Source organism: Aplysia californica, unplaced genomic scaffold (assembly GCF_000002075.1).
Source record: "Aplysia californica isolate F4 #8 unplaced genomic scaffold, AplCal3.0 scaffold00003, whole genome shotgun sequence".
Classification (NCBI taxonomy): Eukaryota; Metazoa; Mollusca; class Gastropoda; order Aplysiida; family Aplysiidae; genus Aplysia; species Aplysia californica.
Window position 1 is genome coordinate 331,777 of NW_004797273.1, and position 14,768 is coordinate 346,544.

A 14,768-nucleotide genomic window follows, 5' to 3' on the forward strand; every position below is an offset into this window, starting at 1 on the left:
CCCCCTTTCACCCATTCTTCTATTGCTCCCCCTTTTCAAATTAGTCCGCATTAGGATTCAAATCACAACGTTCCACGAAGAGGATAAAAAATGTGATCTATTCATCCCCAGTGGCGGCACAAACAAACTGTTGGCTCTACCAGTTGTGGCGTAAAAGTTACACCCCATCCCAACCCCCAAATGTATAAATAAATGAATAAATAAATAAATAAATAGATAAATAAATAAGTAAATAAATGAATAAGCAAATCGATAAATAGCAGTTAGCGTAACCCTGTTTTATATTAAAGGTTGTCATCGTCGTATGAGGATTACCTTGTGAGGAAAGGGGGGATTTAAACACACTTGATATTTCTCCATTTTCTCACGTGAAACAACATTACAATGTTATTGACATAAAAAGGTAATGACGTCTGAATTACGGAAACACGGTATTATGATAATATTCATAAAAGTCCATTATGGAAATGCAACGATCATCTTCATATTGAAAAGTCCATTATGGAAACACAAAGTAATCACCTACAGGTAGAGACGTCCAATCAATAAAAAACGATCAATCAGAATTAAGAAGAGATAAAACATCTGGTTGTGATGATTCCCACAGTTATTTGGGATAAAACCAGAAGTTCAAAGAGATTCCATACACATGTGATTTAAGCTATATCGGCCACAAGCCATTAGGAACCATGCAAGCGTTAAGTATCAGAGAGAACTCGATGTGTAGGCCACCAATGGATTCTGTTCCAATATTTATTATATTACGCCCATAGATACATCGCTAAGAGGCCCGTAGATAGCATCTGAGTCTTGCTGGGAAACTCCGAAGGTGCCAGCAGATTTCGTTCACGGTTCGCAGACGACTACTGTTACCACACTTTGAAGCCGATACAAGCTACCGCTTTTTATAAAGTCTATAGGTCCTATATTGAAGAAATCCCACGCTCTGCAAATGAGTTTAAGAAATCAAAGATACCACTATACTATTGATAGGATCTTTGGAGAAATATGGCATCGAAGCACGTTTGAAGAAACCTAGTCTTAAAAATAATGCTCGCCGCAGGTACCTCGCGGTGTGCTGTTCTCGCGCGCTCACCCAAGTCTTGGCCATCGCTCACGCTGGCGCGATCTCGCCTCCCCATCGTTAATTCCTGCAACTTAGCTGACAGAAAAAAAGGAAAGAATACAAAACCGGGCCATATTACAGTCCAACCGAGAGTCGATATCTGATCGAATTCTCGTCGTGGTTCTTGATTTACTCTCTGGAGTAGCGATCGTTAGGCTTATTTCTTTTCTCCTGTTTTAGAAACCATTTTGGGGCACTTGCAACGCAATTGGGTCATATGAGTGCCGAAGATTATAGGTGTTACAAGAAAGTAACAAACACAAAAGAAGCAAACCACACCAGACCAACCGCCAACCATCTACATTTCTTTTCTGCTTTTTTTTCATTCATAATAATTAATTATCGCGTTGGATGATTGGCATTTTTCACTTTTTGGTGTTTCGAAAGTTAGCGGTTATTGTTTTGCTTTGATAAGTGTTTTACGGTGCCCGCAACTGCATGTAATTTATTATGAGCGCACGGGACATACACTAAACAGTTTGATAGTAGTTAATTTTGAATATTGCCTGGCGGCGGCCGAAGCCTGCTAGTGCTCCTATAGATTTTAGGACCAACAAGGGAATCTTTAACGCGCGCAACTTGCGCACCGGACCTCCGGGATTTTTCACCCTTCTCCGAGAAGGTTATATGTTAGGTCTTACCTACTCTAAGATCACGGGTGTGGCTGAAAGGCAGCAGGGAGAAGGAACCAAGGAGTAACAGTAGAAAGAGCCAGGAGCTCAGAGAATTTCCGTCCCTATCAGGTCTCAAACCCGGGACATATTGAATGAGAGACGAACACCGTACACATCTTGATCACGATACCCCAAGGCTGTAAATGTTGTAGCCAGGAAATATAGAAGATATATTATATTTGTGAGTAACCTGTAAATTGTGTACATCTTAGCGTGGGCGCCATGTAAAGAGAGAGAAAGACTTGAGAGAGAGAGAGAGAGGGAGAGAGAGAGAGAGAGAGAGAGAGAGAGAGAGAGAGAGAGAGAGAGAGAGTGGAGAAGATATTTAAAAGTGTCATTACTCTTCTGGTCTCAAAATTCACAGAGCGCAATTATCACATCATCCAGTAGAAATATTCGGACCACTTCATAAGGATTAATTATTCTATCGTTATTGCAACATTAAATGAGTAACTGCCCGAAACAGTCCACTGTTTTTTTTTTCTATTGAATTAGGTTGGCCCCATTCTTACTTTCCAAAACACTTGGGCGAGTTTTGTAGTTGGGGACGATAGGAACATCAAGGAAGCTGTCTGTCTGTCCGTCTGTCGGTATGCATGTGAGTGAGTGACTGAGAGAGAGAGAGAGAGAGAGAGAGAGAGAGAGAGAGAGAGAGAGAGAGAGAGAGAGAGAGAGAGAGAGTGGGAGGGAGGGAGAGAGAGTGGGAGGGAGGGAGGGGGGAGGGGCTCTCGTGGCCTAGAGATTACGGTGTTTGCCCCTCAGGCAATAGGACCCGGGTTCGAAACCTGCCAGCGTTGGACAATCTTCTTCTCTGAAATGTTCTCATTTCCTGCTCTCTAACCATGATCTGTTGTCACCACTTTTCCCCCTCCCCCTTCTCTGGGCTCCTGACTCTTTCTGCATCCTTTCTACTGCTACTCCTTAGCTCCTTCTTACTGCTGTCTTTCAGACACATCCCTAATCCCAGGATATGTAAGATCTAAGCCCTAGCCTTCTCGGATAAAGGCAAAAAATCTTGGATATCCCGCGTGCAAGTTGCGCACGTTAAAGATCCTTTGGAGGACCAAAATCGATAAGAGTAGACTCGGTCGCCACATGCACAAAATTCAAAATTGCTACCAAGCTTTAACTTCTTTCATGTGTTTTTCGGCGCTCGCACCTGTATACGGTCATTATTATGAGCGCGTGGGACACATTAATTAAACGTTTTCAGTTTGGAAGGAATTAATTTTGAGTCGGTTCTCTCCCTCCCCCCTCACTCTCTGTCTCTCTTTATTTCCTTTCTTCTGCCACACACACACGCGCGCGCGCACACAAACACGCGCGCACGCGTGCAGGAAAAGTTTTTGTCTCACCGAAAATCCTTTTTCTGAACTTGAAAATCGGGAAAAGAGAAGGAAAGAAAGGAATAATGAAAAGGGGACTAGGGAACGAGAGAAAGGGAGAGAGAGATAGGGGGAGAGAGAGAGATAGATAGATAGAGAGAGAGAGAGAGAGAGAGAGAGAGAGAGAGAGAGAGAGAGAGAGAGATATTTACAAATATTAAACTTCTAGTTTTATTGCAGAATTGATTTGTTACTCTCTCCGTCTGTCTCAGTCTGCTAGGGCGTTGTGTTCCTCACAGCCCAAGTTGACCTTGACAAGCAGGATCGAAGCAGCCCCTTCCTAAATTGTCTGATCTGTGTCGATCGATGTTTTAATATGAGTTTTACGACACTTACAACACAATAAAGGCATAAATAAGTGCCGAACATTAGAGCCGCTACAAGAGAGTAACAAACACAAAAAAGGAGGAGGGACAGGAACGATAGATGTTCTGCATGAATAAGAAAGAAGGAGCAAATCACACCAGAGCACCCGCCAATCACCCGCTGTCGATCGATGAGGCCACAACGCACCTATAATTTACTATAAATACAAATTATAAACACATAAACAGGCAAGTGCGCGCACGCACACACACACACACACACACACACACACACACACACACATGTATATATATATATATATATATATATATATATATATATATATATATATGACGTGCATTTACGCAAACAAACAAACACACACACAGAAACAACAAACACGCCCGCAGAATGTATAGGCCTACAGGGCGTGGCCAGGACTCCAAAATGTCAATATAAAAAAATGTGTCGGGACACGGTGGAAGGAGGCGCTCGTCACATTTTGGGTAAATGGAATTATAGGTTGGTATCATCTCAAATCTTGTTCATTTGCCTTGCTTTTGATGAAAATAAATACCGATTTATCAGAATGGATAACGAGAAATTTGCCATAGAAGGAGGTGCATGTGGATCGCCTGGTGTCGGAGGTAAAATTAGCGAGAAAATGGTCGCCAAAGTTAGTTGGCTTCCAATGCTTGAATGCCCCTCGAAACTACCAAATTTTAATAAACATTATTTTCTGGTACCTTTGATCAGTGCTTTCCAGTAAAATCCACACAGAAATGTGTAGTTAAATGGGTAGACAAACTGTTCAGCAAAAAAATAATTAATTAGGTCTACTTATTATTATTAATAATAATAATAATAATAATAATAATAATAATAATAATAATTTTTAAAAGATGCTAACTCTCCAAGGGGCGGAAAAATGTCCGGTTCTTCAATTTCGTTATTTTGACGAGCACCTGATTTTACCAGGACACCCCACAAACTGAATGTAGCCGCGGTATCGATGAACTATCGAAATACATGTCCGCCATCAGTCGCGCTCCGGCAAACACATGCATAATGATGTTCTGGGGAAACTGAATCGAAGCATTCATCGACAATAATCTGCTTTTTCTTTTTTTTTTACTCTATTGATGTTCGATTTCCATTCATTTGATAGCTTTATTGATTAGTTTTCCCCGTTGCACTAGGCCAGATATAGTCAGCCGAGTCGGGCAGGGCGGTCGGGGAAATTACGTGCACAGGCTGGAAATGGCAGGAAGCGGGTGAAATGAAAACAGAAGGGCGCACACACGTACGCCCGCACAAACCAAACTAACCAACCAACCAGGCAACCAACCAAACAACCAATCAAACAGAAATCAAAGTATGTTATAAGCCACCGATTCTCCAACTTGCAAAGAAAACAATTGAGCAAAATCGTTTGCAACACAAAGGTTATTCAAGAGGCATAATTTGACGTTCATCGCCGATAGGATGGAGCCAAATCGGAAAAAAATTGTGATAAATACCTTTCCCACAATTATTGTGTATCACCACGGGTGTGTGCATTTTACAAGCATCTTTGCACGATTAAAATATATACAAGCCCAATTGTGTTCTGAGAAGCTGGAAACAGTTTTTCTATGTCCTAATTTCTTAATTAAGCAACTTCTTCTGACGGTCGTTACTCAAATTTTTGGTTAGACCTATAAAGAATTCATTTTTGTGTGTGCCTAGTTGTAACAACCAACAGATGACTGTTTTACCACATGTCATGTGTAATAAAGCATTGAGAGTATTCCTGTCACAAATAGTGTATTTGGTTGTTGATTTGTGCAGAGCGACCTCGTCAGTAGCCAAATTTTAATGATAGTAGACCTTGAACTTCTCTCTGCCAACATTTCATTTCCTCTATGAGGATACCTACAATGTCGAAAGGCAACCTGATTTAAGAGAATTGAAAAAACTGTAAAAACAATAATTAATTACTGAAGCCAACAGTGCATGGACTGAAATCAGTTTTGCCAGCAGCATATTGTTAGCTGACCTAACAGCATGCCCTTTCCATGCTGAGAAGGGCAGTTGGAAGGCACAACTGGTTTGTCCTATTTCTTAATCATCTACCTGTCATTTTTTCAGCACTTGCTTTTCTCACCAGTACAGCATGGCCATTTTTTAAAAGTTTGTTTTCTTTCTAAAACAAAACAGACAGAGCTTGAGTGAAACCCAATACAGTAACAGAAGAAGAGAGATGTTGTTTGGTAATTAGTGTTTTATGGTGCTCACAACTGCATAAGGTCATATGACAGCACAAGAAGAGAGAGACCAGTAGAAACCTTGTGAAGAAAACAATTCTGCAGTATGATTGGGAGTGCCTTAAAACTACAGAATCAAAAATTACTGTTAAGGCACCAATGCAAAGACTGGAACCTGTATCGCCAGTGTCACAGTTATGAGTATTACTAACGTACCTAATCATAAAAAGAACAAAAATGTAAGTTTGTATATATATGTATATATATACAGCAATACAGCTGATAATTTATTTTGTAGTATAAGCAAAATATCCCACATCTCAAATGTGCATGTCTCATTTATAAGCAAAAGCAAACCGGGAGAATTGTAGAGGTCATGCAGTAGAATACATGAGTACTTAATTAATGACTAATTGCACTAAAATAAACATAAAAATATCCCAAGCACACTTTTGTGTAAGCATTAACAAAAGCTACGATGCATAAACAGTCATAGAAACATGGACCTTCAACACTTCACAATAATGGAAATAAGCCGCTGAACACAACTGACATGCAACAAAAGTCAAAGAAATTAGAAATTATACGACACATCAAATACTTCTACAGACAACTTCAGAACAACTTCCTTTCTGTGAAAACTCACATAAAAATGCATTTAAAAAAGCCATAAATTATTCATCGTTACTTAGAAGAGTTCTCTGCAAACCTTAAGAATTCTACAAAAAACAAAATTACAATCAAGTGTCTAATTCAGTGCTTGCCAACCTAGAAGATATCGCTTGCCAGTGGGCCATTCGGTAATTTTGGTGGACAGTGGGGATTGCCCATGTGGTGAAAGGTATTATGTACTGCCCTGCTTGGAAATACAGGTAAGTGGCCAGTACGAACATTTTAGCCTCTTAACTAACTTGCTGCTGCGCACTTTTTGTTTACCATCCAAAGTTTTAAGAATGCTGTGTATTTTGGCATCTATTTCAAAGTGACCTTATTGTTCACCACATAGGCTACCAATGAATAGGCTACCAATGAATAGGCTACCAATGAATAGGCTACCAATGAATAGGCTACCAATGAATAGGCTACCAATGAAACTTGGCATGCAAAAGGGCAATAAAACATACAACAGAAATGATTTTTTTTGCAAATATGTCAAAAATTAGAAAAACATCTTTTTAAAAATAGACTTGTGTTACTTATTTTGTACCTTTTCAAGCACAAAACAAGGCTTGAACAACAGAAGAACAATCTGAGTTAGTTTGAAATATAACAGACTTTTGTTACTGATCAAATTGATGACTGACCTTGCTATGGAACATAATTTGCCATGGTGTGAGAATCTGCCAAGCAAGTTTGGTCCACCCAAACACAGAGGGATCTTGCAGTTTGCGTACCGGAATGTTGTCTCTTTGCATTTGCGAGATTTCTTACTGCTGTCAAGGTTTGCACTGTGCCTGTCTACACAAATTTGCTGTCCTTTCTTGTTCTAGTTTTATTAAGAGTCTTATGGTGCTTCCAATTGCATAAAGTCATATATGAGTGCACGAAACACAAATTGGTTGCGTTCACAACAGTTCACAGCATGGCTTGGTTTTGGGCAATGATTCGATTAAAATGATAAAAATTCATGTTTATTTTCTTTGGTGGAAGGCAAAAGCCTAGGAAAGTGATGACCAAGGAGGCGATCGGTAGATGAGCATCAGGGGAGGGTTCAGGCTGGAGAGCTGTGGCAGGGTCCAGTTGTTTCTCCTGCATGTACTCCTTACAGAGCTTTTTTCCCATTTTGATGATGATGAACTTCTGCGGCCACCAGGTTTTCAGGTTCCTCTTTGCACGCACCTTCTGGTGGAGAATAGGTGCTTGACTGATTGAAATGATGTAGAGGTGCAGAAACATTTTTTTTCACCGACTTGCAGTTCAATGTTTTATCATGCCTGGAGTTATGATTATTTGATCTGTTGTATCATCATATAGGAGACCAGGTGTGGCAGTGAAATATGGAGTGTTAGAACTTGGCCCTGGAGCCATAGGGTCGATGTAAGATTTATCACCAGTACTTTCAACAACTATAAGATCAAGACCACTTAGATCACCTTTACTTATTCCTACAGCCTCACCATTGCTGTCATCCTTTTCACTACTAGAAACATCTAGACACGGCCTATCATTGACGTATGGGTCCATGAGTTTAAAAAGGTTCCAATGTTGTTCCTTCGACATAGTACTGAAACTGATGTATTTTGGGTCATCCGGCATATTGAAAATTTGTTCAGTTATCAAGGGACGTAACTCGAATAATGTTCAATCAACTCGAAAAGGACAGTAGTGACATGCCCTCAAAGGCTAGACCTGAAATACCTCGGTCTATTGTTGAAAAAAAAACCCAAAAGGAAAGTCGAACCCAACAGGTTTTGGTAATGGTAGTTGGCAGTACATAGAAAAAATCTGACACTCCTCGGGTCTGGCAGTGAGTGAGTTAAAGGTGGCAAAAGTGGGCCCTGGCTATAAAAAGGTTGACAAACACTGGTCTAGCTGTTCTCTACAACACATGAGTAGCATGTAAAAAATTTGTGATGACACAATTTTGAAAGTGTCCTATGTAATATCAGAAATGCTTGTCATTCTTCGAACTAGCAATCATATCATTTCAAATTTGTTCTCTATATATAGCAAAAGAGATGCAATCTTTTACTCATGATTAAATAATTCCAAATTTGTAGATAGTTGTCTGTGTGTAGGTCTCCCCGGGTCGCAGAACAGTTGTTGGGAAGTCAGGCTGTGAAGAGACCAAAAAATGACATTGAGAGGAAGTCACAATACTAAACGGAAATTGAAAATCAAGATGTTAAAATTCTGCGGCAACAAAAATGCAGACAGTGGTGCTAATTGATGAACAGTGAGCTCTTGTGAGGCTCAATATACAGACAAAGCACAAACAAGTAAATAAAGGAATTAGCTTTCAGTATTTTTTTTTTGAAAGTAGAGGTTTTCCAGCGCTCGCAATTGCATAAGGTCATATGAGCGCCAGAAGATTAGAGGTGTTACAAGAGAGTATCAAACATAAAAAAGAAGAAGGGGAGATAAGGACGATAGATGTTTGATAGGAAAGAAGAAGCAAACCACACCAGAGCACCCACAAACCATCCAGTATTTTTTTAAGGTACCAAATTTTCTTTTTCTTAAATGTATGTGTTTTACACCCTCATAAAAGTACCAATGGGTTTACAAAATCAGCCCAAGATTTTATCTGCAATCCTGAAATTACTCAAACTAGATTTTTACCCGAAAACCATACTTCAAGTACATGTCAAAGATAAGCACAAGAACATCGTATGAACGTTCATTAAGTGATGGGGAAAGAGCAAGACAGACACCAAGAAACAGCAAACAACAACAGAAGGTTGATCAAGAAGGAGGATGACCAACCAATAGAGTTCTCCAACAATCCCAATTTTATTTTCAACCATTTAAGTATTTTCAAAGTACAGTCTTGCATGCATATGGTGAAATCAGCAAGATGCTGAAATATTTTCGTTATGTGCAAATTTCACTTCGCACATGTTATACATTTAAAGAACATAGACGCATAAGAAAAAAGCTTGGGATCTAAAGATATGTTCGCTAAGTAAGCGTATTTCATCGTGTGGGTGTTCGCTATGTGCTTGCTGCACTATATCTCAAAAAACAGCCAGCCATGTGTTTACCTTGTGAATGCTGTCTGGGTAATGCTGGGCCTCCAAACATAAACCTCCATACTTTCCATAAGCTGCTCCCTCTTTGCCAGTCATGGGGTAGATATAGAAGGCACTGTACAGCTGTAGGCCAGGCTCTGTGGTGCGACACTCTAGGTAGCGCCCTGATGGAGGATGCTCCACTCTGGGGATACAGTAACAAAGACAGTAATAATAATATTACAATAATAATAAAAAAATAATAATAATAATAATAAAAATGATAACAATAATAATGATAATAATAATAATAATAAAAACAACAATTATAATTGTAATACTGATAATAGTAATACAATAATAATGATAACAACAATAATAACAAAAATATTATCAACTCTGCTTGTGTTGAACTCACTTAAGTTGATCTTCGTTTAAGTAGAGATCTTTTTTTCAGGTCCCGGCACCTCTTTTTCTTTACGGGTCCCAACGATTATGTTGAACTTCAGATGAGTTGATTTTTTTTTTTTACTTTCCCCGATGACAACTCATCCGAAGTCAACTGTAATTATAATCATAATGATAAATAGCATGTACATAGCACAAATTTCCCTTCAACAGCAAGCTCTATGTTCTTTACAATCTATATTATTACCCCAGCAGACCTGATAGCATTCTGAAACAATCTCAATTTTCTGGTAAGCGTAATACAGTGGAAGCAGCCAATTTGCATATGCTAAGACACTGACATACTGATAAGATCTTTCGCTGTCTATGACCATTCTCACCTGTGTGAAGTGAGGAAAAGGACACAAGGTCAGGCTTGAGCCTTGAACCCCCAAACCAGCAACCTCAGGATTATGAGTCTGGTAGCCTAACAGCTAGTCTACAGACGCCAAACATGGCAGTGTATAAGACGCAGGCAAAACATGCAGGCTACATGGCGATTTCAACATGACATTCACTAAACTTTAAAAAATGACTGAAAGAGTCAGTTTTAGTCTCTATCACCTTGCCATAGCCCAGACAGAAGGATGATCAAACTTGTAATTTCTAGACAGAATGCAAAAAAACCCCTAATCAACAAAACTATGAAAGAGAAAAACCAGTACATACTTCTGCCCTAACCCCCCTACAAAACACATACCTCTTAATTAAAAGGGGGGGGGGGGGGATAAAAACAAGTAAGACCCAAACTCCTCTAAAAAAAATTGACACAACTGTATTCCTCAAAGTCAGAAAATGAGGTTATACTTCAATAAAGATTAAATAAAAGATACATTATTTTGAGGAAACTATATAATGTTACAAGAAAACTTAAGGAGAGGTAGCTTGCACTGAACCAGTTTTCAGTCTCAATATTTATTATGTATCGTCTTTAAAAGTTTTTGATCTTCCCAGTGTAACAGTGATAACAGGATCAATTTCGCCACGGCGCACGAAATCGCGCCTTTTAGTTGCACCGCAGCTCCTGCTGTCCGCAGGTAATTAATCACCCCGCCTGGTACCTGTTGACCTTTTTTATTGGGGTCATTTGACCTCATCGCACCGTTATAAACTGGGATGCGTTCTCGATAAAATTGTCTCATTTACTACCTCAATTGCAGTGGTGCCGTTAGACCCACCAAGTAGTTTTAATTTATAGACTTTAGAAACACCATTTCTCCTCCTCTTAAAGAAAGTCCCAGTCTTCTACGTTTTATACCAAGTGTTCCACACGTGTCTGTTTGCTGCATGTGCGACACGCTTTTCTCATTTCAAACTGAGGATAAATAATCATTTATTGCGACAAAACGGTGCATAGAATTTTTTTGGGATTAATATGTGCGTGTTCAGTAACAAATCTGGTTTTAAGTGTGTAAATTTCAATACTACCGCAGTTGTGGTTGTTTAGTTACATCGAATTATTGTGTTGGGCCCGTGAATTTACTAACGTAATTGCCTTATAAAACGAAGACTTTAAAATGGAGCACACCCCTGAAAGTCATGTATCCCCTTAAACAGTCTGTTTAGAGTGTGCGGAAGACTGAACATTACAGGGAAGCAGAGAAAATCCTTTAAAAAGCCGTATTTATGTTCGGAAATAGCCAGTGACCTCTTCCTTGTGTTTGGGTGGAATATCAAAGATGACACTAGTGACAAACTCTCCAAATTTATGTGTTTTAAATGTTATAAAACGATCTATGACGCTATACTTCGAAATAGTGCAGTGTCCCTACAAACATTTGGTGTGCTTACATTGACAACTGTGATGCTCTCTCTTGGCTGTGCCACAGTAAAGCCCTGTGACCCCCAGTCTCACTCCAGCAGTCAAGAAACATACACAAACCAAGCTAGTCCTAGCACCAACATTTCTCAGAATTTCTGAGACAGACACAACCACACAGAGTACATGTACCCGTGCTCTCAGCACACTCAACACAAAAAAAACGACCCACACACAGTACAAGTCAGACTTGCCACACCCACCCTCAGTCTGTTGTCCCAGTCAGTGACCAACATGTAGATGTACAACATGCAGACACAATGATTCAGGACATGTGTGTATATATTACAATAAAATCTATGGAGCCTACTCAATAATTCGTGTGAAGTTAAGTGAGGGAAATGTGTGGATATTTACAACAAAGTGATGCATAGATCAACCATTTTGAGGTTACGGAAACTACGGTAGCAGAGAAATTTGGTGAGTAGATACCCTTATGTGTTATGTTTATGTCCCTTAAAGATGAACTAATCCTGAAGCTCAGTTTTCTAATTATCGGCGCTCGTTACGTCATAACTGAAAACGCTAACGGGAATCAGACATGACCATCTTGCACTTTCTGTTACAACTAAACCAACCAATACTGATTCACTTTGTTTTTGAAATATCATGAAAAAGACTTGAAACTTCTGATTCCCTCATGCAGTGATGTCTTTCAGTCAATATTATTGCGTTAATTAGTGCTCAATTCAGGAAGAAAAATACGATTTTCTCAACCTCCCGCGCGGTCACGCTGACCGAAGAATGCCCAAGCGATGACCCCGCTCACCATCAAAGGTCAGCGCAGCACTAGCTATCTGAGTTCTCAACTAAAGTATCCTGTTTCTGTGCACCGTGTCGCCAAAATTAATTTAAGGTTCTATGACCTATTCAAAGGTCACAACACGCCAATGTTATGACAATAAAAAAGAGATTATTCTCAATCAGCAGACACCGATACTTTTAAAATGACTATTCAGACTTTCTTTCAGAGGCAACAAAAAAACTGGACATTTCAAAGGGATGGTCAACAAGAACAAAAATGCAATTGCTTACTTTCTCGTCCATCCGAGGACAGCAAAAGCATTTGAAGAGACGTTGCCATTTCACTTTCACATTGAACATTTACGCAGGGGAGTCTATTTTGTAAAGCACAACATTCAACATTCTAACCTTGCTGCCAGCTTCATCTCTCCGTTGTTGTCCAAACAAAAGTTTATGTCAAAGCCTTTTCCACCGGGTACGTTATGCAGCCTATCGCCCATCCTGACAGGAGATCTCAAGTCATACTCTGTTCCGTCAACCTTTTTCACTTCACCTGATTGAGAAAGATAGAGGGGAATAGAGTTTAGAAATCACATCATCTTGATCATGTATGTAATAAATGTAACATAATAGAATGATGTACAAAACAGTATAATTCAACCTAGAAGGTGAGATGACAGCTACTGATGAGCCAGTCAACGCTTTCTCTGTTTTGTAAATCGTCAAGTCCTTATGCCCAAACAGGCTAACAGCCAAAACAGTAAACAGGAGTTGAATGATCCTGGAAGCTTTTCTTGTTTGGGTGTCTGATGGAGGATAGTATCATTGGAGTGGTAATACTATGATGGTTAACTTGGAATAAAATTTGGTATATGTGTGCCAGTGAGAAGAGTCAGTACAATGGAACTCGGATTCAGCGAAAGGAGATGGATCCCCCGTTTTTGTTTTTCCTTAAAATCAATAAAAATAACTCGGGATTCAACAAACACTGAAATCAGCAAGCTCGGATTCAACGAAGTCGCTCCAGGGTGAACAGCCCCCCGCAGACTTGGCTTCGCTCATTTTTCTTCCAGAACAAACTTGATCTATTTCCAGAACTCATCCATCGCACCTGCACCGTGAACCATTACTCACTTAGTTGATTGCATGCGACCAATCAGTGGCCTTCTTTCATACCAACAGAGTCAGTTTTAGTCTCTATCACCTTGCCATAGCCCAGACAGAAGGATGATCAAACTTGTAATTTCTAGACAGAATGCAAAAAAACCCCTAATCAACAAAACTATGAAAGAGAAAAACCAGTACATACTTCTGCCCTAACCCCCCTACAAAACACATACCTCTTAATTAAAAGGGGGGGGGGGGGGATAAAAACAAGTAAGACCCAAACTCCTCTAAAAAAAATTGACACAACTGTATTCCTCAAAGTCAGAAAATGAGGTTATACTTCAATAAAGATTAAATAAAAGATACATTATTTTGAGGAAACTATATAATGTTACAAGAAAACTTAAGGAGAGGTAGCTTGCACTGAACCAGTTTTCAGTCTCAATATTTATTATGTATCGTCTTTAAAAGTTTTTGATCTTCCCAGTGTAACAGTGATAACAGGATCAATTTCGCCACGGCGCACGAAATCGTGCCTTTTAGTTGCACCGCAGCTCCTGCTGTCCGCAGGTAATTAATCACCCCGCCTGGTGGTACTGTTGACCTTTTTTATTGGGGTCATTTGACCTCATTGCACTGTTATAAACTGGGATGTGTTCTCGATAAAATTGTCTCATTTACTACCTCAATTGCAGTGGTGCCGTTAGACCCACCAAGTAGTTTTAATTCATAGACTTTAGAAACACCTTTTCTCCTCCTCTTAAAGAAAGTCCCAGTCTTTTAAGTTTTATACCAGGTGTTCCACGCGTGTCTGTTTGCTGCATGTGTAACACGCTTTTCTCATTTCAAACTGAGGATAAATAATCATTTATTGCGACAAAACGGTGCATAGAATTTTTTGGGGATTAGTATGTGCGTGTTCAGTAACAAATCTGGTTTTAAGTGTGTAAATTTCAATACTATCGCAGTTGTGGTTGTTCAGTTACATCGGATTATTGTGTTGGGCCAGCGAATTTACTAACGTAATTGCCTTATAAAACGAAGACTTCAAAATGGAGCACACCCCTGAAAGTCATGTATCCCCTTTAAACAGTCTGTTTAGAGTGTGCGGAAGACTGAACATTACAGGGAAGCAGAGAAAATCCTTTAAAAAGCCGTATTTATGTTCGGAAATAGCCAGTGACCTCTTCCTTGTGTTTGGGTGGAATATCAAAGATGACACTAGTGACAAACACTCCAAATT

The 14,768-nt window shown here is 39.5% G+C and overlaps 1 protein-coding gene across 1 annotated transcript in view; it reads right to left on the bottom strand.

Moving 5' to 3' along the window:
- Window positions 1–5,988: 5,988 nt before the first annotated feature.
- Window positions 5,989–14,768, bottom strand: part of LOC101857611 (galactose mutarotase) — a 17,363-nt gene continuing 8,583 nt past the window's right edge. The window contains exons 6-8 of the mRNA XM_005089091.3: window positions 12,827–12,971; window positions 9,442–9,613; window positions 5,989–8,513 (exon numbers count right to left, since the gene is read on the bottom strand). Coding sequence (XP_005089148.1) covers window positions 8,436–8,513; window positions 9,442–9,613; window positions 12,827–12,971 — 395 coding nt within the window. The 3' untranslated portion in view covers window positions 5,989–8,435. The remainder of the gene's footprint in view (window positions 8,514–9,441; window positions 9,614–12,826; window positions 12,972–14,768) is intronic.